This window comes from Meleagris gallopavo, chromosome 1 (genome assembly GCF_905368555.1).
Source record: "Meleagris gallopavo chromosome 1, MGAL_WU_HG_1.1, whole genome shotgun sequence".
Taxonomy (NCBI): Eukaryota; Metazoa; Chordata; class Aves; order Galliformes; family Phasianidae; genus Meleagris; species Meleagris gallopavo.
This window is the reverse complement of record NC_139404.1, coordinates 129906505-129931408: the sequence shown is the minus strand read 5'-3', so window position 1 is coordinate 129931408 and position 24904 is coordinate 129906505. Positions and strand designations below refer to the sequence as shown.

The 24904-nt window shown below is 39.4% G+C and overlaps 1 protein-coding gene across 1 annotated transcript in view; it reads left to right on the top strand.

Moving 5' to 3' along the window:
* VWA3B (von Willebrand factor A domain containing 3B) overlaps positions 1-24904 on the top strand; it is a 68798-nt gene that overhangs the window by 4338 nt on the left and 39556 nt on the right. Inside the window, 8 exon segments of the mRNA XM_085213586.1 lie at positions 1963-2057; positions 4485-4735; positions 6436-6595; positions 10533-10702; positions 12547-12671; positions 18595-18708; positions 23943-24139; positions 24728-24882. Coding sequence (XP_085069712.1) covers positions 1963-2057; positions 4485-4735; positions 6436-6595; positions 10533-10702; positions 12547-12671; positions 18595-18708; positions 23943-24139; positions 24728-24882 — 1267 coding nt within the window.

Here is a 24904-nt window from a genome sequence, read left to right as displayed (position 1 = left end):
AGGGCTTTTCTTACTGAATTGTGTAGTTGCTTTCTTTACTTCAGGCTCCAGTTCAAGTCCTCCATAGTTTAGCTATAGCTGGGAAATAACGTGCAGTGCTGAGGCTGTTAGTCTTTTGCTTGCAAATAATACCCCATGAGACTGCCCATTTTTAGATGGCAGATGTAATATACGCAGTGCCATAATCTGAAATCTACTAATCATCCAGGCTAGCCAACTTGTTTGGGAATATTATTTCCAGGAAACCAGCTTCAAGAAAGCAGTTAAATTTGATTAGAATACAGGCTGCTTTTTGTGCAGAATCAGGCTATAGAAAAATGTTCTCTGACAGCTGGAGGGGAAGAGTTTGCTAATAATTATTAATCACTGCCATAATAGTGCTTTGCAAGGCATGGTAAAATATTCTTTTCTTTGAAGAGCTTACTGCCTGAGAAGTAGGAGTTGTAATGTATTGCAATTGTTCTAGGTTGCATAATTTAAGATTTCAGCTGGCTTGTGACCATGGGACATTCAAAAACCAACAGTGCAGATCCTGGAATCCTGTGTGCTGTAGATGAAGAAGAAGCTGCTGAACAGAGTTAATGTTGTTACAGTGTAATTTTAGGAGCAGAACGTACTAACTTAGCAGGGCAGCATGCTGTACAGAATAGCTGCTTTGTGACGTTAAATATTCCCCCCCTCCAATGTTTTCCTATCAGTGGAACTACCGCAGAAGATTTCTAGCTACTGAAAGAGAGCAGAGAGTGGCCTTTTCCTTAATTGCACCCACTTCTGCACCCATTTAGTTGTGTAAGAGAACAGCATTATCTGTCCTTGTTTTTGTATTTTGTTTGATGAACAAATATTTGCAAGTCCTGTTGTGAGGTAAGTGGATAATACAGAAGTTTAATTGCCTAAACCTTTCTTTTATTAGAGTCACGTGGATTATTTTTTGCCTGAAAATAGTTCAGTGTGCTTTCCCCCTCACTTCTGACTAAACTGGGTAGGCAGAGGCAAGTGCAGGGCAGCTTTAGGAGGAGAAAGTGAGCCAGGAGGCAGAAGCAACCACAGCCCAGGCAGGGTTGACCAGGATGCAGTCCTGCAACGTGTGAGCACAACAGGCAGAGCAGGGTGTGTTAACAGCATCCAGTGACACTCCCAGACTAGGTGAGGTGATGAACCAGCTCTAGGGGCCAGCTAGAGCTAGTAGGATGATCAGCAATGGAGTGCTAATCTTGTAAGACGTTTTGGTTGATGTTGATGTATTTAGATAAGACCAAAGAAGACTGAAAAATGGTATATGGTATACGGACCATATTATTTTCTCTGCTAAAAGTATTGCTAGTCCAAGTTTTTGGACTAAGTATTGCTGCCAGGAACAGGAGACGGAGCCAGAGACAAGCTTGGAGACAAGGCTGTAGTACAGGGCTGAGAGATCTTGCCAGGAGTCCTGCACCACCAGGACTTGAAGCAGGCACACCTTGCCAAACAAAGAGAGACTGGGTGCCCAGGCCTGAGCACCCTGTGGGTGGGTGGAAGCCCCAGGTGAGGCTGATCAGGGTAACCCAGGACTGTTGGTGTCATCAGGACTCCAACATAAACATAGGCAGAAAAAAATCGTAATTCAATGTCACTAGAATTTCTCTTCAATTTCTTAATTTCCAGAGATCAATATGGATGCATGTGCCTCATAAATGGATACTATGCACGTCAATCTGGGGAACACCAAGGACACATGTACTTTGCTATGGGAGAAGCTCTTTCTCAATCAAAGCCTGATATATCTAAAGAATCCTTCTCATTCCTCCGAGAAGGTTTCCCTGAATTCTGATTCTACAGTTCTGTAGAAAGATATTAAGCAAAGTACACAATAACAAGAGCAAGAATTACTCTCCTTTGTATTGCGTGTGCTTTGGAGAAACAGAGCATCATGAAAGTAATCCTGATGATTAACAACTTGTTCTTTTGTAACCTTTACTGCAGATTATGTGACCACTTTGGGGAAACTTGTGGCTTCTCGGTATGCAGATGGCTTGTTTCCTCAATACAAGAAAGCACACGATGGCAGCGTGTATAATGTAAGTGGAACTGACTTGTGGTAACTTCCCTGTGCACTTAGAACTTCGTATCACTGTCAGTAGAATGATATGACTATAATGTCTCCCTATGACACGAAATACATATATACATTTGTTGTGTGAGAACTTTATCTTTTGATCTATTTTTTTTTTTTTTCTGTTTTCTGAAATATTAGTGATAGGAATAGAGAAGCTAGATATCTTTTTGTGTTTTTCCTTGTGGAGTCTCACACTCTTGTCTTGGTGCAGCACTGCAGTAAATCTTTCCATAGAAGAAGGCTGCATGCGGTTTCTAAGCAACATTTACTCTGTTTTGAAAGAAAGAGCACTTAAAAAGAAGATGCTCAGCTGAGTATTTTTTGTTTTTTGTTTTTTTTTTTTGTTTTTAAAGTACTTGTCAATAAAACAAATGGGCATGCTGAAATTAAATAACACAATGTGCTGTCATTGCCAATGCAAAATGCTGCTTTGCTCAGTGCCAGTGGGTTACAAAGGGCTCAGCCCGGTCTATAGAGAGCTAGCTGGATCTCTGCCCGGGCTCACGTTCTAAGGAATGTCTTAGTAACAGCTGCTGGCTGTCCCATTGTTGAGAGGATGGATGGGACTGAAGACATACTCATGTGAGCTAGAAAGGGAGAGAGTTAATTCATAAAGAATTTTACAAAAACAAATGGCTTGTCTTTGGGTTTTTGTTTTTTTTTCGTTTTTTTTTTTTTTTCCCTGGTAGCTTGAATCTTTTCTGATGCACCAGGTGTGAAAATGAGAAAAGAATTATTTCAAGGATCCTTATTCCCTCGTTTTTTTTTTTTTTTCTAATTAAATTAATTCTGTATGAAATATCTACATAACGCCTTTTAATCATAGGGCATGTTTGGAGCAGGGGAAAAGACATTTCTGGTAGTATTAAAGTAGTGGCGCCGTTATACAATATCTGGTGAGACCTCATTTGGAATATGGTGCATGATATTATGTACAGTTAGCACAGGGTAAGAAGTAATTCCAATTAGAGTAGGTACCTGGAAGAGCAAGCAGGATGATCAGCAGTGGAGTGCTAATCTTGTAAGAGGCCTTGGTTGATGTTGATGTATTTAGATAAAACCAAAGAGGACTGAAAAACTGTATACTTGAATGCCCTTGAATGCTTCTAGAAAGGCAGATTGCAGGCACAGAGAAGAGCTATTATTTTCTATGCTAGAAGTCATGCTAGTCCAAGAATAAATGGATGTGAACTGCCATGAATAAATGTAGAGTGGACAGCCAGAAGTTTTGCAGCCCCTCAGAGAAATGGGAATCTGGACTGGCCAACTAGAAGCAAAAGGGTGGGGCAAGAAAAGTGCTTTATTTTAAGATGGAATTTGATCAGTGTAGTGCAGTGAGCTGTTTGTGTGAGTCTGGCAGTGATAGGAGGAAACTGAACTTTGTGAGCACTTCTTCCTAGGCCTCCATTCCTCTGCAGACAGCCTGCTATGTGTCTGGGAGGCATTTTACAGTCCCCTAGTTAACAGTAAAGAGCAGTGAAAAATACATAGAGGAAGGAGGTTGCAGATTGATTTCTCACTGAGAAATATTCTTGTTTACAAACATTTGTAGCTCCAAGGTTTTGAACTAGTCCTGGAAAGGCAATTGAAGATAGAAGGTAGTAGGTAAATTAGCTTAAATGGGTCGGAGATATTGGGGATGTATCTTTACTGGAACCTGCAGTGAGTTTTTAAGCCTATAGATCTTTCTGCACAGCGAACATTCATAGGTACGTACATAGAGAAGGTCTCTCGGTTTTTTTTGTGCTGAATCTACGTTTTTCTTATTTTACTATTATGACACGAGAACTTTTAGTTGTCGGCTGCATTTGCCTAAGCCCCTTCCCTTAAATAGTTAAGCTGTAGTGTTGGGCATTGTTAGTGAAATAATAGCACAAATAGGAAGCCTTTTACATTTCCTTTCAAATGCTAAAGACAAGGTGGAGATTGAAGTGCCCCAGCACCAAACTGTTCACTCCCTTGTATGGCTGTGCAACGTTTTAAGAGCCAGTCAAAATTCTGGTCTAAGAAGGTACAAAGTGTCTGTGTTCCTGTTTGTTCATCCATCTGTTCTGCAGCCCTTTCTCCATCCTCTTCCCTGTTCAGCTCACTCTAATTGCTCCGGTCTTGAGACAGACAAGGCAGACAACCCATTGGCAGTGTCCCATGCTTGTATAAAAAGATTAAGAAAGGCAATTAGGACGAAACGCAGCGTCTTTTCTGTTATGGCTTAGATACGTTTGTCAAGTATTTGCTTCTGAAATAGCGGGAGAAAAATGGGTTGTTTTCACTGCTACCTTGGCCGGCATATCTGGCACTTGCAAACCAGTTACTGCAGCTGTGCTAAGCTCGGGGCTTCATTTGTGTTGTTTTAATGTTCGGTTCCTCTCTCTCCCTTATTTAAATAAAGCTGACAGCCAAAAAAGAACTGATTCTTCATTTTGTGGAATGTCTAATGGGAGCTATTGAGCTGTATCAGCAGCGAATGGAATGGTTAACCAGTGAAAGCCGGCTGATATTTGGAGTGATTCGAGAACGGCACATCGTCATTGTTTTGGATTTTGGCACTGCAGCTCCAACCGAATTCGATCTCTGCCGTGATGCACTTTCTATGGTTCTTGTGGAACAAGTGACACAGATTGCCAAATTTAACCTCATTTGGTAAGCAGAAAGGAGTCCACGTCTGCCTTTTGTTGGAGAACAAGAGTCTTATATCATACAGATGTGTGTTTGGATAATGTGATTTGTGTCATGGCAATATGTATAGATTTTCCACCGAGTTTAACCCAGAGTAATGCTGAGTTTGCTGCTTCCATTTAACAAAAAAAAAAAAAAAAAAAAAAAAAAACGCTGTTACCCTGAGGAGAGGATAAAGGCTAAAAGAAACCAAATGGTGATACAAGCCTTCCACAAACGTAGCACATGTAGAAAACCAGAAAGGCAAGGGATGCTTTGCAACCGCAGTAATGTGCTTCAATAATGCATCTAAGTATTAAAGAAACAGTGAGGTCCCATCTGACCGCCTGGGTATTTTTGTGTCTTCAGGCAGTACAGTTTTCTGCCTTACAGCTGAATATACACTCCCCCACATACCATAGACACAGGCATAGTCATTTGTATTTCTATAGATTTCCATGGTCACAGAAATAAGTCGTAGGACTAGGAAACAATACTAGATTTCCATAACAAAAGACAAAAGCTTGTTCCTTAACCTGAGTAAATGAATCTGGGTCTAGTTACAAGTAGAAAAATAGAAGCAGCTATTCAAATTTATGCATCTTGGCACAAATTCTCATTTTCATATAAGTGTTTGAAGTCATAAGCTTGGGTTTGTATATATGAATGGAATTTGGTGACTATGAAAAAATGATGCACAAATTGGGCCATACAAATTTGGAATAGGTTCCATAAAGATTGCTTTCAACCACACTGTGATTCTGAATGTTGTTTTATGCACGCTTTACCCTACAGATTTGTTTGCATTTCCCTATCTTAATTCTCTACCCTATGATACGCTCAATTTAAAAAACGGGATGATTTTCCTAGCTTTCAGGAAGCACATAAAATATTTTCTTCAAAGGCTAAGTGCTAAGCTAAATAAAAATTGAGGCACAATTAATGTGTTCGTTGATTTTTCTGTTGTAGGGAGACAAAGGACAATATAGCTCACAAATTACTGCTTTAAAAGAATCTGAGAAAGTGCACTACTTCTCTTCTAGATTTGCAAGGAATTATTCAGAATGGTACTTGGCTGAATGTCACAGATCCTGGAACCAGTTATTTTACTGGAACCTGTTATTTTTTAGATTTGTCATTTGTCTTTTCATATCTACATACACAGTTATACATGCATGTATGCTTTGCACCTCTGTAATGCCAAAGACAAAAGGCCTTTGACCAATTAAATACTGAAAAGCATTGCTTCACAAATCTTACTTCGATGGGCAAATAAAGATCAGCTCTTTTTAAAAAAAGCAAAAGTGATCTGATAATGATCTGATATGAAAGCAATGCAGCAAGTCTTGGAAAGAGAAGCCAGATTGTTTTTTGTACACCTATTTTAAAAAAATGTGCTTTTATTAAAAATATATGATAAATAAGCAAAAGGACAAATATGAATCAAGAACTGTAAAGTACTGTAGCCCTCTTGGATGTGCTTTCAACAATCGGCTTAAAAATAGTAATTTTTCTAAGAGTTTCATTTTACTCTACTTTTATTGCAAGTCCAGATTTAATATATGTGGTTTATTGTTATTATTACTTAACAATCCATAAGAATACTAACAGTAGAAGAACTCCACCATTTTGCTTTGTCAGAATTTTTCTCACTGCTTTTGATTTATGGTTAATGTCACTTGCAGGGCTGCTGAGGATCTTACGAAGTGGCAAGAGAAATCTGCTCCTGTGTCTGAATATACTGTAAAATCTGCTGTTAAGTGGCTCTGGAAGCTGGACCACACAACATCTGCCAGCAGTACCACCCCTGCTGGAGCCCTGGTGGAAGCCATGAGTGATGAGACGGTAAGCTCATACATCTTTTCAGAAGCCTCAAGTAAATCCAGGAGTATTCAGTGCCAAACTGGCTACTGCGATTTGCCCCAATGGAATGTGAAAAATAAATATTAATGGGAGGACTTGGAAGGTTTTTTTCTTGACAATAACTGCATACTAACATTTACTTATGGCTTGCTTATGTTAATTTATTGTATTCTGAAGGCAAAATCTTGTATTTTCTTTTTTGCAGCACACAGGAGAGTATACAGTCATTAAAGGAAAGAGTAAATATCCTGACTTCCACTTCCTTTGCCATATATGTTTTTCAGGGTTTCAAGTTCATGAAAATATTCCTAGTATCAACATTACTGAAGACAAGGAAAGCTTTTTTATTTTGTAATGTAACCAAAATGCTTTTGAAAAAGAAAAAAACCTGTACTTAAAATCCAAAATACTAAGTACAGAGATTTCTTTATTCATTTAGTGACAGCAAAAGTCTTGAAATATTTTTTTTCATCACCCGGGTTACAGCTATAATTTATTTCAGGGCAAAAAGACAAAGCATATGCAGCTATTGTTACTAAAAATTCTGACTATTTTTCAAAGTACCATGTTACATTATTCGTTTATAGCAGAAGTGACAAAATATAAAAGATATGTGCTATCACTTGAGCTAGTCAGTTAAAAATTGTACTCTTAAAGAAAGATGTTATGAAATAGGCTTCCAATATAAATTCAGTTCCTGGCACCCAGATTTAATGGAAAATCACATGGCTTAGAATCATTAGTTTTTGCTGCCATTAGAGTTCATGCCTGTGCACAGATCCAATCTTAACTCTCTTGTAAATTTCGTTGTGATACAGTGTTTGAAAGAGAAGGTAGATTTGGCTTGAGTTTCCTTCTTGTTCCCTGTGCAGATGAATTTTCAGCTGGATGAACCTTGATGTTTTGAAAATGGTAGTAGAAAGGAACTGGGTGAGGAGCAAATTGTGCAACAGTGACACTTTTATGCCTGCTTTTTAAAATGTCCTCTTCATAAATTATGCTAACATTTTCAATCTGCAGTGTATTACAAATTTTCTGGTGAAACAAAAAGATTATATTTGGATTCCAGTACTGTCTGGATGAAGAAAAGGCTTATTGGACCTGAGTCTGCATGCAGATAAACAGAAATTAAAATTCTTCCAACAGTGAGGCATCTATTATTTTTTCTAGACATTGGTGGGCTAATGGGTAATCTGGGGGAGCCTGTTTTGGCAGGTGATCCATGTAAGACAGACTTTAATTACTCCTAAATACAGTCATTATCATTTATAACTGACAGTTCGGTTTGAGCGCAGGCCGTACTGCTGGCTGGAGGAGACCCCTTTCAGTCCTAGGCAAGACCTGTGTACTCACTGAACAGTCATAAATGACTCATTTCTCTGAACTGCTTCCGTCAACAGAAATTGCTCCAAAACAATAGCTCCTTTTTCCCTAGACTTGGCTCTTCCTGTCATTCCGTTAGGTTGAGTTTTTCTTCCATGTGTGGCAAGTCCCTAGATTTCCTTTTCTCATGACCTGTCAATGCCAGGCTCAAGATCACTGTGCTGTAAGGCTGCAGTCACAGAATCACAGAATGGCCAGGGTTGGAAGGGACCTCAAGGATCATGAATCTCCAACCCCCCTGCCACATGCAGGGCCACCAACTTCCCTCTCTCTGTAAGGAACTTTCCCTTGACATCCAACCTAAATCTTCCCTCCCTCAACTTAAAACCATTTCCACTTGTCCTGCTGCTATCTACTCTTTCAAAGAGTTGATTCCCCTCCCGTTTGTAGGCTCCCTTTAGGTACTGAAAGGCTGCAATGAAGTCACCCTGCAGCCTTCTTTTTTCCAGGCTGAATAAGCCCAGCTCTGTCAGCCTGTCTTCATAGGGGAGGTGCTCCAGTCCTCTGATCATCTTTGTGGCTCTCCTCTGGACCTGCTCCAACAGCTCTCTGTCTTTCTTGTACTGGGGGCTCCAGACCTGGACACAGTACTCCGGATGGGGCCTCACAAGAGCAGAGTAGAGGGGGACAATCACCTTCCTGTCCCTGCTGGCCACCCCTCTTCTGATGGAGCCCAGGATACTTGCTGCAAACGCATCCATGGTTTGTAACTTGCAGTTCTACACAGGTGCCACTCTGCAAAATGTGGGTCTTTCCTCCTAATGTACCTCCCCTCCCAGGTAAAGGTTGTGAGGAGCATTCTGTTGTGTTCTCCTTCCTGTTCCTTTATGGAGTTCATTTGCTTGTATGGATTGCTGCATAAATTATTGATTTCAAAATATGGAGGAATAAATGGAAAGGCTTGAACCTTTCCCCACTGTTCTATAAGGAACACTTACTTAATGGTATGGTATTGCTGGGTTTATGGTAAGTGGAATGAATTGTCAATTTTGTTAGGAGCTGGTTCTGCATCAGCTATTCCCAACAAACTTCAGCATTTTAGAAGTTGCAGAGGCAGGCACTTGAAGGAAGTGTGAAAATTAATACCCTTATTAAATATCAAGTTTATGAATTATTGGCAGCCTTAGGAAGGAGGGGGAGAAGATGTGAATCTGAAGGAATTCAAAGAAAAGTGGTTGTGCAATCTGCATATGTTTCCCCAGATCAGGAGCCTCTTCAACAAAAGGAATTTCCAGAACAAGGGTGTTGCCCAAGGCCTGGGTCTCAGCTGGAAGAGCTGCGTGCGTGCTCTGACAACTATTTAGCTGGATGAAACACAGAGAGGGAACCTTCCAGAACTGAACCAAAGCACAGATGTGTGGAAGTCTTGGTTTATTTTGATTCTGTGCACCTGTTTATAAAGCTGATATGTGTTGTGTTAACTTTACGCTTTAATGAAAGATGTTCTTTCTTTTCTTTAACCGTAGCATTTGTCTAACAGTGATGTCAGGATACCTGGCTGACAATAGACCTGCTTGCTCCCAAGCAAGCGTGGTGCTTAAGGATGGGCCCTGACTTCTACATGGGATGCCCAGCCCCCTGTACGAGACCTGGGAAAACCCAAGGTGCTGCTGTGTTAATTTGTGAGGTTCCTTCTTAGAGGAGATGTCTTCCAGTGCTGCCCAGTAGCCAGAATATTCCTTACCATACCTGAATGCAGTTTTTCTGTTAAACAACTATTGATCTCTATTTGTCAATAGATATGTACTGTTGGTATGCCGTAGAGTCGATACACTATTCTTACTGTCTTGAACATCATCGTGGGTTAAGTGTTGGTTACTTTTGTTGTAAATGTTGGCGAAAAATCAAAGAGCATATTTACTAGTTATTTGTTTTGCACGGTCATGTGCAGGTAGTATCAAATCCATCATAATGTAATACGCAAACAAAAAGCAAAGGACGTTTCTTCAACTTCTTGCAGTGATGTTTTCATAACATAAGTGTATGTATTCATAACAAACCTGCCAAGTACCCTCTGCCTCAGAAGTATAAAAAATAGGTAGCATTCAAAGAATGATGCATCTTTCCTAACCCTCAAAATACAAGTTGCCTATGAAAGTATGTCTGGTATTAATGTTCATATTGCTTTTCAGCCCTGAAAAGGCATCAGGATAGTGGCCCCTCTTCCCGCCAAGGGGAATGCAGCACAGAGCCTTTTCTTGGCTATTAACACAGTTGTCCTTCTTTGCACCTCTCTCTGGTTTCAGTTAACTTCTGTGGGAAGGGGCTTGTTCTGGGCAGAATCAGGCTTGTGAGCTGTGGGCCAGGTTCTCTTCTCACTTTAGGAATTTTTTGTGGACTTCATCTGAATTGCTAGCATAAATGAGAAGGAGAACTGAAAATCTGCGAATTTGATAACCCAAGCAATGTATTGATTCTACCAAATTTTCATACTGGTGCTCAGCACAGCACAGGGCTTTGAATGAATACTAACTATCTATGTAAAACAGTCTTCACAATTCCTTATTTTTTGTTTGTTTGTTTTGTTTTATGACAGATTGAAGCTGTTTATTACTTTGTGGTGGGTGACATTCCAGCAGACACAAAGCAGCTACTCCTTGAGAAAGTTTCTGATGGCCCCTGTCCAGTCAACACTGTGTCTTTTAATGCTAGGGAAGATGAAACTGTTATTTTTCTGAAGAAGCTGAGCCACTTGGCCTCTGGAAGGTATGACAAAGGAGGATTTCAGTATAAGATTTCAGCACTTGTTTTTTGCTGCTAGGAATGCTATCTGAAGATACCTGAATGTTATCCCTTTTTTTCTCACGAGGAAAATGAGACAAACCAGATCGATAAGTGGTCTGGATAAACAAAGGAAATAATCTAAGAGCTATAACTGAAATACAGGGTCTACTCAAACAGACCTTCTCTCTCCACATATGTGCTCACTGGTTTGAAGAAGAAGGGCCATTCCTTAGTTATATCCTGTCGTCTGCTCCTCTTTGAAAGTCTGAAAATTGTTTAGGAGAAAAAGTGGCAATATCAAGTTTTCATCATGTTGCTATGTAGTTTGGTAATATCCACAGCCACCAGCAAAAGATGTGGAGTTTTTTGGATCAAGTGTAATGCAGACACGTACTTGAAAGGTAATGCCTGTCCTAAATAGGCAGTGCCTGGATCAACAGGAAATTGAAGTACTGTTATCCATTAGGCCTTGTTGTGTGAAACTGCAGTTCTGCACCCTGCTTTTCAGTGTGGTTGGTGGAAACTGATATATTCCATATGGTTGTTGGCTACTTTATCTTGGGAACCAGCTGTGCGGCAAGAGTCAGACTTCATTAGGAAGGAATAATACAACTTTAATCTTGATTCTGATATCAAAATAAGGAAAACAAATGAGAAAACAAAAAGAGCCACACTACCTAACTCTGGCTAAACAGCAAGAGGCCAATAGGAGCTGATAAGGTGTTTTTCTGCTTAACAGAAGTCACTATGCAGTTACAGAGCTGTGAAATGACTGCTGTAACTTTCTGTTTCACTGTTATTTGTGAAGAGTGGGGAGGTCTCCAACAGTAGAAATCTCCCAAACGACAGCAGAGTGATTGGTAAGATGGCAGCTGCTTAGCTCTTTCATAGCTGTCTGTGTTTAGAAGTAGCTTTTAAGAGGTGGAGTGTCTGCCAAAAGTCAAGACTGTGGGAAATTGTTATGTTTATTCTGATATGTGTCTAAATGAACTGTGGTACCTCTGTGATACCACATACATTATTGGTCGCCATCCTTCATATTCTTTTGGCAGTGTTTTCCCCTCCTTTATAAGAGGAAAGTGAATGTTTCTTGCATGGTAGAGAAAGAGGCAACAAGATGCTCTGAGGAATTGTTTTCCTAGTATGATTCCCATTATCTTCACTATTTTTTGCACTAATAATAGTATAGCTTTGGTTCAGAGGCCACAAATATCTTGCTGGTGGACATTTGCCAATAACTGTCTTAAAGATTGTCAGCTTCCTCATGGGAGTTGTTAAGTTCATGGGTTTTTCTTGATTTGAGCCTGATTCTGGTGTAGTTCTGTTTTAGAAAGGCTTCTTTTTCCTGCTCTGGGAGCTTTTCTGTTATGAGAATGAGGATAAATGAAGTCTGCTTGACTTCCTGATTGTATGTCGATAGTGAAATAAATGTTCCTGTTGGGCTTTGAACTGGAAGGATAATCTAATTTAAGGGTGTTAGTATCCTCTCAGATATCTCGAATGACTTGCTGTGGCTCAGCTGTTAGGAGCATTAATTAAAAACAAATTTCCAGATGATTGGAAAGGAATGTGCCTCAGAGTAAGTGATACCAAAATGAAAGTATATTCTTCATGAAGAAACATTAGAAAGTACATACATGTATATAAAATTTTGATAACATTCATAGTACTGTTGTAATTGAATATTTGATTATCTTGAACAGATAAGGAAATAATTCCAAAGTTGTATGTTGCTATGATCTTGCATATGTGACATTCACATTTAAAGTAGGAAAGTATTTACATAGTTTTTTTACAGTCTGGTGAAAACCCATTTTTTATTACAGATTCCATGCTTTTGTTGAGAAGAATTACTATAGAGATGCTACTGGACCTGCGCTAAAATGTGAAGAAGATGGAAAAGGTCTAATTGCCCAGAATTCCAGAAAAGTGAAAGGGAGAATGCCACTAGGTAGATAATTTTAAAACCAAATTGTGTTTTTAAGTGAAATTTCAAGGTAGCAACGTAATGTAGGAATTTACTTAGTGTTAAAATAAATCTTCTGTAGGCATGGGCCGGCTGGGAATAAATTTCAACATTTCCATTTGTAAAATGGAAATGCTGTCAGCAGGAAGGAGAAGGAAAGGAAAAGAGAGAAGTAAGGAGAATAGATATACATGTGAGAATGTAAGAGAAGTGAAGAAAGAATTAGAAACAAGAACATTTGCTTCAGGGGTGAAGATAAACACAGCAGTGTTAATGTCCTGGTGGTAATGTAGAAAGTAATGGCAGAAAGGGAGATGAAAGAGATAAGAATGGCATCTGATACAACAGCCACATCAGTAAGACCTAGTTCATTGCTTATATCAAGGAATTAAACCCACATATGGTTGACTTCCTCCTCTCAAGCTTTGAATTTGTCATGAAGGCAGGCAGAGAGCACAGTAAAAACCAGAGAGAAGGCATAAAGAGAGAGGAAAAAGATGAAAAAAATTTAAGAGGAAGAAACAGAAAGAAGCAGAGGAGAAGCAGAATCTTCACTTTACTGTGAGGGGAGCTGGATGGAAAGCTCTCAACATGGTTCTTCTTAGTCACAGTGCTACTTCCACTGGGAAAAGTCAGCCTTACTGTTCAGTGGGACTGGACCAGCTTGTGGTGTGAAGTGAGTCCGTGTATGTCAAGTCTGATATCTTTGTCAGCAGACTTTTTCAGTTGAAAAATGTTTTTTTTTAAATATCAGCAGGCGTAAGACCTCTTTTCTCTCCTGGCTCACATCCCCATTATACTGAGGGGCATTAGTGTTGCATTACTGTTAGCCTCTTTTTACTCCTAGGGAACCTTTGGCATAAAGTGAACTTAGTGACTCATCATTTTTAAGTCTTGGAGTAACTGTCCCATATTTTCTGGGTTGTGGTCTTGTTCCTTGTGTACTAACCTGTCCTTCAACATGACTGTGGTTATTCAGTATGAAAGAAACATAATGGGGTATTGGGGGGCAAGAATAAGAGAGCAAAAAGTTTAGGAGCCAAAAGCAGAGTGTACTTCAGAGCTCTTCTTCTCACTTCATACTAATTCAGAGTGCTGTAATAATCTCCTCCAGCCTGCTCCAAGTGCTTCTTTGCCAGACCCAATTTGGGTGTGAGGGGGAAGCTGGCTTCCTCTTTCCCCAGGCACCAGCCTGTTTCAATAGATGGGCCCAGAGCTCCTATATGACTGGAATTACTTCCTCATCACTGTTTCTAAAGTTGAAAGCTGAATAGCTTTAATCGCTCAAAAGGGCAGTAATCTCCTTGAAGTGCATTGTCTGTTTTGTCTTATTGCTATTATGGAGTAGAATTTAGGCATTAAAAAGGAACACAATTAGCTTTCTACATTTACTGGGTATTATAACCACACTTGTGACATCACTGGCAGCCAATCAGAGCCTTTCAGTCATATGCAGAATCTAAAATCTTTTCAGAAAAGAAAATGTATAGGAGACATTATTCTGGCCCATGCCTGATGTCTTGCATTTCAGAGACTCCTTTCAAGAAGATGATAATAATAAAATTGTTGATTCTGAAACTGGTTCTTGGGTATGTGGCATAAACTATACAAAGAAATGAATAGAAAATGAACCAGAGATCTAATCTTCCAAATGTGATGTTTCTTGGAAAATAAAGGGTGGCACAGGAATATTCTGATTCCGTTTCTTTTTGTACCGCAAATGCAACAGCTGGAAATTGAAACTCATCATTACATTTTATGAACTGGAAAAAAAAAGCATTTTAAGGAAATCTGATAGTTTTCTAGGTATCCACTGAATAACACTGCTTTGCAAATACAGATAATCTTCATGCTCTCTCTTTTTCATCTACCTAAGCAAAACAAGTCGGAAGTGAACTATTTAAAATTTCAGATGAGAGCTGACTTCTCTCCTGTTTTGCATCTTGAGCAGTCATTTAGAAAGGAAGCATAAGAAACAGCCAAATAGGATATATATATTTTTTAAACTCATTGAATGAGTGCTTGAGATCAAATCAGGTGTAAGCCACTAAATAATTACGGTGCTTGTAGTGGCAGACTCAATCCTACTTCATGCAGAAGAAATACTCTTACATAAAATCTTATTTGGACCAATGTGGTAATATCTCCTTATTCAGCACTGATTTTCCTGTTATCACTTCTGCCTACATTCTTTGTGTAGCTTCTTCATCTGCTAAAAGCTGCAGAATTAAGCAATGCTGTTGTGTAGCTAGAACTGTAAGTGGAAGGGAGATGGAATTTAAGTTGGAGCTTCAAGTCCTAGAGTACAAGAGAGGTGGTGGAAGCTGTGGTGAAGAAAGTTTTTGAGAAGGGCCACAGTTGTGTTATGGGCTTGGACTGGGAGGAGATAGATGCTAAAGAGGACTTGAAAAGCAGTGGCATTTTGAGCTAGATCCTGAAATTTATAATGGCTTCTGAAGTGCACACAATAGTACATCTCTGGGCAGTATTTCTCTGAGTGGTGGAGTAGATGAACTGTACGTGTAAAGAAAATGTCAGTGGACTGAAGTCAGGATTTGAGTTATGAGACATATCCGAAAAGAGACACATTTTGACATGGCCAGACTTTTGGCATAGTGTACAATTCAGTCTGTGGAGACTAATGAGCTTGATCAGTTCTGAGGTTTCAGAAAGCCAGGATAATGACTGCGTAGCAGCTGCTTTACCAATGAGCCGAAGCAAAGATCATTGCCTCTGCATTTTTCTCACTTATGTTTTGTCCAGTCTTAGCAACCTAACCTTGGCCTGGCAACTCTCTTTGCTAATGTGTAAAGAGTGATGCAGATAGCTGCAATAGCACACGGGATACAAAGTTCATTTGCTTTGTCCGTTTGCCCAGGGAAAGAAGGGCAAGATGGGGACAGGGTACCTGCTGCCTGACTCTGTGGGTGCTCAGGTAGCTGCCCTCCTGTGCTCTTCTGGACCTGCAAACTTGCCCTTCCAAAGGTGCTTTTTGACAACCGATTCTTGGGAGAGCACTGCTGTCTTCTGCTGCCACGTAGAGGCTGAGGAAGAGACCAGCAGTGAAAAAATTGCTCTCGCCTTGCAGGCAAACAAAGTTTACAATATATCTTACTCCATTACATCTGGATTTTGCTTCCACAGCCTCAGTCAGATCATCAGAGAAATAAGAAATACTTCTGTTTTTCATGACTTGCATGTGTGCTGGTATTTCCTTGACATTTCAAAGCCCCCATCAGTTTCACTGGCTTCTTTTCGCGTGGGCTTTTTTTCTAAGCATTTTTTGTACCTTGAATATGAAATGAAATGGGTTACAGTGACTCATCAAACCGGAAAAGTTTGTCTGCTGGGAGGTAGGTGTGGAAAAACTTCTTGCTTTAATATCACCTGATGGTATTAAATAACTGGGAAATGGAATAAGGATGGTTCTGAGTTTCTGTGTACATGTAAGTTCCCATGCCTTTTCATTTGGATGCACCATTTTGCTTCAGCTCACACAAGTCAGCACAGTGCTCCTGCCCCTTATCTCAGGCTCTCCTGCCTCCTGTCCCCATCTTCTACCTCGTTTCCATGGCCTCCATTCTCTGGGGCAGGGCTTCTTTCAGCACGACAGGCCGTACTTCAACTCAGCAGTGATGGTGGGAGAGAGCCGAGCCAGCTGACATTTTGTGCAGGCCGGGGAAGACAGAGGTTAAGGCTACTTCCCTCATGCATGTCCCCTACTGCCATTGCTGCTTCGTGGCTTTTGAATTGCAACCTGATGGCTGTTAAACAACCAGGGAGCATAGCCGTGTGGTGGGCCCTTCCTCTCTGGGGATGACATGATGATTTAAGAGGTCTTTCATGCAATGTGGGCATGAAAGGTGTGCCAAGAGGCCTGGAACGTCTGGGGACTGCCCCTCCACAGCAGTGGCTTCTGACTGCTTTTCAGTTGGTGGCCCCCAAAATAGCACAGCAATGAGGTGTGTGTGCAGGGAATGTAAGTTGAAGAGAGGTTTGTGCTTTCTTCTTTCAGGGACAGGCTGTGGGGAGAAAGGCACAGCTGGAGGATGTGACCTGCGGTGTGTGTGTTTGTGTGTTGGGTTTGGGGCTGTTTGAAAAGGCACGGCTTTTTTCTCCCACTTCTCCTCAGATGTGGAGGAAAAGGTGCAGGTAGAGATGGAAATAAACAGGGAGGTGGAGGTGAGCTTCCCTTATAGAGAAAGTAGCTTTGCTTGCCACTGCTTACAGCCTGCTCTTCTAGCTGAGCCCACGAAAAGTTGTTGCCAGATAAAACGTTTTCTAGGCAACTTGCTGTTTGCAATGTGCAGTTGTTAATGCCTGCATTCGTCCTGTACAATATGCTTCATTAAATGTATTTGCTTTGAAAGTGCATGCAGTTTTACTTTGTTGGCCATGGCATTAATAAGGAATAAGATTCTTCCTTAGGTAATACAAACTAAATACATGTATCTTATCAGAGACAGTTCCAATGGTCCTGTAAATTTGAGTAGTTCATAGCATGAGCTTAGGAGGAAATGAAGAAACACAATAAAATCACCAATATTATTTTAAAGGTAGTTGACAATTTCTTCCTGATTTCAGTATTTTCAAACGTAACGTTAAAAACCTTCATAAAATTAAATACTTTGAATTTGTAAATTAATGATAACAGACTTTGATATTTTTTTCTGTCTTTTATATTGTGGAATGACCTACTTTACTCATGGCTTTTGTGATGTAGGAAATGCTGATCTTTGCTGTAACAGAAACAGGTATTTTTGAAGTACAGGAAAATCCCAGGAGATGGCAGTGTACAACAACACATTTCAAAATATTTCTTGGAAATTAAAAGCATTTCACAATTAAAATTGAGTTCTTATTTAGTAGAACATTCTAATTATTATTTCAGGGAAGTTTATCAAAGAGCAAAATGATCAGGTTTGTTTGTTTACTGGTAGCCTACTTTAACACACGAGTTTGCATGTCTTATCTTCTATAGAGGGAACTACCAGTGAATATTAACTGAACCACCAGATGCTAAGATAAAGTTTACTTTGTTCAGCATCTTCATGTGCAATAAAGTAATAGACTATGCTTTGCAATAGCTTTTAGTCTACATTTGTAGTTAGGATAGCTCATGATTCAGTTCCTTTTATATATTTTTTACTGTGAAACACTACACAGTTTTTTCTATATAGTCCTAGATTGCAATTTCAACTTAATGTGTTTACACTCAACACATTTTTAGTATATGTTACTTGGGTGTACATGGTGACTCAGTTTTAATAATTGTACTCTACTAAATAAATTCATGTTTTAATCTTTTAATCAAGGGAAGCAAATCTACTGGGATTAAGAAAATCTTGTGTCAACTCCTGCTTTGTTGTTTGTTTGTTTTTTAGCATTTAATTATAGTTTATATGGTTTATAATACTGACAAAATCTGTTGAGATTTGTTAAAATGAAAATCAAAGTATCTTACCAAAATTATATTACATACTCTTATGGAAAAAAGGGATTAAATTTTAAAGGTTTTTATATGCTGTAGGAGATTGAAGGTGTTGCAAATGTATTCTCTTTAAATTTTCGGAGTTAGAGCTTGGTTTTGCAATGAAGTTCAAAAACGTGAATTTCTTTGTGGAATTTTCTTCTTATTATTTGAGAGCATTAAAAAGGATTTCCTCCCATTGTGGGAACAGTCTGAGGCCAGCTCTGTAGGTTCATTCTAGCAGGCTAAACACCTCTCATGTTCTGATAACTTTGAGCCCATTTTTGAATTCCATCTAAGAACAGCACTTGTCACTTCAGTGGAACCCTGTGAACAAGGTGATGCAGTAATACCTGGATGACTTCATGATAATATAGGATATATAAAAAGCAGAAATTGGTACAAAATGTCAAGTTCTATCTATTATTCTTTTTTCAGTAGCTGGTGTTCGTGAAGATGTCTTTTTGATCTGGAAAGAGTTGGAGGAAGCTAGGAGTACGCTGAGACAAGTTCAGAAAATTTTATCTGAATCTCGTCAGCCTGATTCTGCAGGTGGTATCATTTATGTGTCTTTTTTTAACAATTACTGTTGTATTAATGATCAATTTCTTTTATTTATGAATAATTTTGATTACATGTTGATTTGAGGACAATTTTCTCTGAAACAGCTGTATGTAGGTTGTGCTTATACTTAGCAACCAAACATAGAATTGCTTAAAACCCTGCATTGTTAACCCCTGTTTACTACTGCTTAAAAATTGCTAAATTTTAACTGGTAAGGCTAAAACGTCATTTTAAATTCATCAATGACTAACTCTCGAAATTATCTAGATTTCAAGATACCGAAGCTCCTTTTTTCTGTGTGTGTGCTTTCTCTCTCTGCTTGAGCTGGTCTTTGATTTTTGTTCTTAACTGTGCTGGGGAAGAACCCCATCATGATCTTCTGTGGGTAGTCTCCAGCTTGATAGCTCGTTTATTCTGCTGAAAGGTGCGTAATTTCGTCTTCTCTTAGTCAAAGTCAGAGGACTGAAGCTGATTCTGAATGAGTGCTCTGACAACTGTTGCACTGAGCAACATGGAAGAAAATTCACATCTGTTTGTTAAACTAATAGTTTCCACCATTATGTTTGGCCTGAGATATGTTCCTTTTGGACTGAAACTTAGTGAGGACCATGCATGGCTAGTCTCCAGATCCCTGGAAGGGAGAAGCTACTCAGCCCTGATAGATGGAGATGCTCCAAGCATGCTCTGGAGCAGAATGGTAACACTGCAATAAGAGCAGAGGGAATAGCCTCAAGTTGTGCCAGGGGAGGTTCAGCTTGGGTGTTAAGAAACGTTCCTTCTCTGAAGTGCTCAGGCACTAGAACAGACTGCCTAAGGAGGAGGTTGAGTCACCATCCCTGGAAGTGTTCAAGAAACATTTAGATGTTGTACTAAGGGACATGGTTTAGTGGTGAAATATTGCTGGTAAGTGGACATTATCATAAGATTATCTTGGAGGTCTTTTCCAACCTTGGTGATTCAGTGATTCCCTGGCAAGTTTATAATACTGAAAGACTGGGAATCAATAAAACCTAGAAAGTTTCAATGTTGAACTGTAACTGAGTGACTGGTTTGTCAGGATCAGAGCTGTGGCTATCAGCGATTATCATCTTCTGCATTAGCCCCTGGCTTTAGAATATTTACTTAATGTCTGGTGGTATTTTTTAGTACGTTGATATAAGGTTCAGGCTGAATTATCACATCTCATCATGTGTAGCTCCAATATTGTTTGTGCAGTGTAATTTATTTTACTTGGACTGGGTGGAGGCTGGGGTCAGGCACCCTTCTCTGGACCACCTATTGAGGAACAATTTGCACAATTGGATGATTGGTCTCCTGAGCTCTTGGTGAGCTGAGGTTGTGATGGTGAAGATTAGAAGCTGGGAGCTTTCTCTGCCTGAACTGGGTTTGAACATCTGACAGCAACGTAACTCTGCAGGACTTACTCTGCATAAATTCTTCTGTGAAGGCATAATACACTTCTTTGTACTGATAATAGCATCTTCTGCAAGGCTTTCCTTATGAAGTTAAACTGTTCTACCATAATGTGTATGAACAAAAGGACCACAATAAAGCTGTAAAGGCAGCTCTAATTTCAGAGTTTACTTTTGTGTGTTTGACTCAAATAAGGACACCTTTAATGTCCTTACAGTACATGCCTTCATACATAATCATTTCATAAACTGAATTAGAAGAAATGAAATAAGTGTGATTTATTTTGGCAGTTCTTCAGCATTGTTCAATATGACTGTTGCCCATTGATCTAAATAACTGCAATCTCTGCTTGTCTGCATTTCTTCCTGTTTTTGTCATCTTGATCCCTTTTTTAAATGTTCAGCTGCAGAACAGTTTATTATAGATTGCAGTGTTCTGCAGAAGAGGAAAAAGAGAAAAAGAGACAACTTTTCTGCTGAGTATCCTGCTAATGCACTAGTTGCCTGAACTGAGATATGACTTTTTATGTGAAGCATAAGGAAAGTGTGAAAGAAGGAAAATGACTGCATTCTTTTTAAGATAGTGTGAATGCATTTGTGACACTTGCTGGGCTTGCTGTGTTAAGAATGACAAGCAATGAGAAAGCAAATGTTTCCACATGAACAGGCTCTGCCCTTGCACCTGCACTGGTGCTGTCTGATCTCTGTAGTTTTTTGTTTAAATTAATATCTGTTTATGTATGTTTGTCTACAGGCTCAGGATGTCTATATGGTTGTCACTAGCTGCATCTAAATAAAGTAAATGATGATATGAGTCTATGAGGAGAGCAAGCCCAGAATTACCTCATGAGGCTAAATATGTACAAGTCAATGGGGCCAGGTGACTTGTGTCCCAGGGTTCTGAAGGAGCTGACTGAGGTGATTGCCGAGCTCTTCTCCATCACATTTGAAAAGTTATGTCTATTTGGTGGAGTCCCCAGTGACTGGAAAAAGGAAAATAACACTCACGAGTTCAAGAAAGGGAGAAAGGAAGACCCTGAGAACTGCAGGCTGGTGAGCCTCACCTCTGTGCCAGGAAGATCATGCAGGGGATCCTCCTGAAAGAGATGTTAAAGCACATGAAAGAAGAAGAGGTGATCTGAGACAGCCAGCATGGTTTTACCAAGGGCAGATCACACCTGACCAATCCGATGGCCTTCTGTGATGGAGTGACAGTGTCAGTGGACAAAAGAAGGGCATCTAAAATAGCTTACCTGGATTTGTATAAGGCCTTTCTCTGCACTGGAAAGACACTGTTTTGAAGACTGGACTAATAGATAGACAAGGAATTGGTTGAACGGTCATAGCCAGAGGGTGGTGGTCAACAGCTGTATATCTAGGTGGAAGCCAGTCTTGGGGCTGGGTGTTCTTCAGCATCTTTTTCAACAACATAAACAGTGTGATTGAGTTTATCATCAGCAAGTTTGCTGATGGAACTAAGATGAGTGGTACAGTTAATACAATAGAAGGAGGGTTGCCATCCAGAGGAACGTGAATATGCTCGAAAAGTGGGCACACAAGAATTTAATGAGGTTTACTAAGGCTAAATTCAAGGTGTTGCACTTGGGTCAAGGCAATCCTGGATGTGATTACTGATGAGGGGAAGTACTCATTGAGAGCAGCCCTATTGAGAAGGACTTGGGGATCCTTGTAGATGAGAAGCTGCATGTGAGTCAGCAGACCAGAAGGCCAACAGTAGCATGGGCTGCATCAAAACAGCAGGGAGAGGGAAGTGATCTTCACCCTCTACTCTGCCCTTGTACTCTGGAGTACAGTCTCCAAACCTGGGGCCCTCAATACAGAAGGGATGTGGAGCTGCTGGATTAGCTCCAGAGGAGGGCCACAAAGATGACCAGAGGGCTGGAGCACCTCTCCTGTGAAGACAGATTGAGGGAGTTGGGCTTGTTTAGCTTGGAGAAGAGAAGGCTCTGGGGAAACCTCATTGCGGACTTACAGTGCTTAGAAGGAGCTTATATTCAGAAGAAATACTGATTTTTCACACTTTTTGACCATGACAGGACAGGGGGGAATGATTTTAAACTAAAAGAGGGAAGATTTAGGTTAGATGTTAGGAGAAAATTTTTTACTCGGAGGGTGGTGAGGTGCTGGCACGTGTTGCCCAGAAACACTGTGGATGCCCCATCTCTGGATGCATTCAAGATGGGGCCCTGTGCAGCCTGAGCTGCTGGGTGGCAGCTCTGCCCATGGTAGGCTAGGATATCTTTAAAGCCCTCTCCAACCTACGCCTTTCTATGATTCCATGATTCTATGATCTTATTACCCGTGTACAGAGATGTGCAATTCCCAAACTTAAGGTGATCCTTAGAAAATTTCTACAACAATACAACATGTACAAAATGTAAGCATGAGAACAGTCATGACAGGTCAAACAAAAAATATCCTATTTAATTCAATATCAGTAACAAATAGTAAACTAGAATATAAACTAGAGAAAATATTAAGGCGATACACAAGTGATATTTTGCTTAGAATACTCAGCCTATGAAAAGGCAGTATTACGGAGAAACACAAGATAACATCCAGAGACCCTGTAATTTGCCTTTTACTTTAAATGATCTTTGCTGAAAAAGGACAATGGCAATGCTAGCCAATGTTCTTAACTTTATTTTCAATTGTATGTTCCATTATTTCATTTTCTTGAATGATTCTCCTTGAAGTTTGACATCTTATACTGAATCTTTTATGGTGTTTTTGTCGTTCAACAATTAAGTCAACCTTCATATGAGTATTCCTTCTATGTGTTGATTCTGTAGCTATTTATATTCTATGTTCTCTGTCTTCTGATAGTTTTGTGCCAGTTATAAAGGGATTTATTGCAAAGAATTGCTTGATAAGAAAGACAAAAAGCAAATACTATAAACAACAAAGTAGGTAGTAAAGAAATATCCACTAACTCCAGAGCAGTCAGTGCAAATGGAGCAAGTTCAGAGCAATGTGTAATCTTCAGGGAATTTAGCTGCCAAACCTTAACAGGTCTCTGCTGATCATATCAGTTTTAAACTTGACAAAATTTAGGCGATACGGATGGCAGAGGGGCACAGTTATGCTATAGATGACTGACAAAGTCAAAATATCTGCTCCGAATCTGGAAGATGTGAAAACTTCTGAGCAGACCAAGTATGGAAAATTGTTCTATGTGACAAAATGTATTTTCCCTCATCTTTTGACAAATATCCAAATTCTTCTAGTTAACTATTCTCTCTGTTTTTCTTCTCCATTAATCTAACAACCATCCTTGGGCAAATCGGTGACACAGAAAATTCTAGTGCACAGTCAGTTTTTGGGAAAAAAAATGGAAACTGATAATTACAGCTGATAATACGCTAGGCATTCTTGGGGACATTTATATCTTCTTATGCAGTTTATAATTCTGTATTTTAAGCCAGAGGAATATCTGGGCTTTTATTATTATTTAATTCTGTATTTTATTCAGAATTTATTTAGATTATTTTTCAAAGTTCTTCAAATCAGTTTTGCTGTCAAAATCAGAAATGATTACCTAGTTTGTTAAGTCCATATTTAGACAACTGAATCAGTGGCATAATCATTTTTGTTGATTTCAAAACTATGTGTTGATGGTCATGTACAAAATTGAAACTGTTTAGCTGTCTAACAAAGAATTTAGGAGATAGATTTAAGCCATAAGTTTGACTGTTTTGAATGCAGTATCATAGCCTGTTGAAAATAGCATATCTCAAATGTACCCTACTTACTATACATGAGAGTTTTTTCTTGAATTTTCTTTGTTAGGAACTGAAGCTGATCATCCATTAGAAGAGCAGAAATTTGACAAATATTTGACTTCTGAGAAGTGGTTGCAGAAGTATGGCTTGAAAGCTCAGAAGCTCACAGTGTATGATGTACTTGCTGATTGTACATTTCGCCATGCAGATGGAATTGTTGACATCAAAACTAAACCTGAGGATGAATCTTCACAAACTGATGCTGTGAGTATCGTTGATTTTCCCTAACAACCTGTGAATTGTTTATTTTTTGTTTTAAAACTTGAAATGTCTGAATTTATGATGAAATGCACGATCTCTTGTTATGTGTTTTTTGTTTGTTTGTTTGTTTGTTTTTTTGATGGTCATAAATTATTTCAAAGGGCTATTTGAAAATGATTTTTCCTGGCCCACATACAAGCTGCAAGGAAGAATGATGGCTGGCTTGAGCAATGCCCAGCGTAAAGTTTGTTCATCATCTTCATATTTCCTTAGAAAAAAACATTAGTACCAGCTGCTCCAGAGCTTGCAGGTCTTTAAATAAATTTGAATTCTTTTTTTTTTTTTTCTATTTGTTTTTCTTCAGCTTTACATCACACTGTTCAGTAAGCTCCTGTTCTTGCAAGCTATAGGAGTAAAACTAGTTTCTATTGATGTGTGCTAGAAGTAAATTCTGTGACCACACTATTGCATGCATTTCTGCACTTGTTGATTTGTAATCAGCATACACCTTTGAAGTCTGTTTACTAAATATTGTAGGACACAGCAAAAAAATGTGCCTTGGAACATGAAACCTGTTTTTCTTGGCTTTAGGAGACAAAGAGGAAGGTAATTCATGCTAAATATTGTGACAAGTTTGTACATACCTTCTGGAAAGATGGATCTGTAGTTCATGTATATGTTACTGCAGAAAAGTATAAGCAGTATGAAGAGAAAATGAGGACTGCTCTCAGACAAGTGGAAGGAAGGTTAGTGTTCTGTCACATAAAA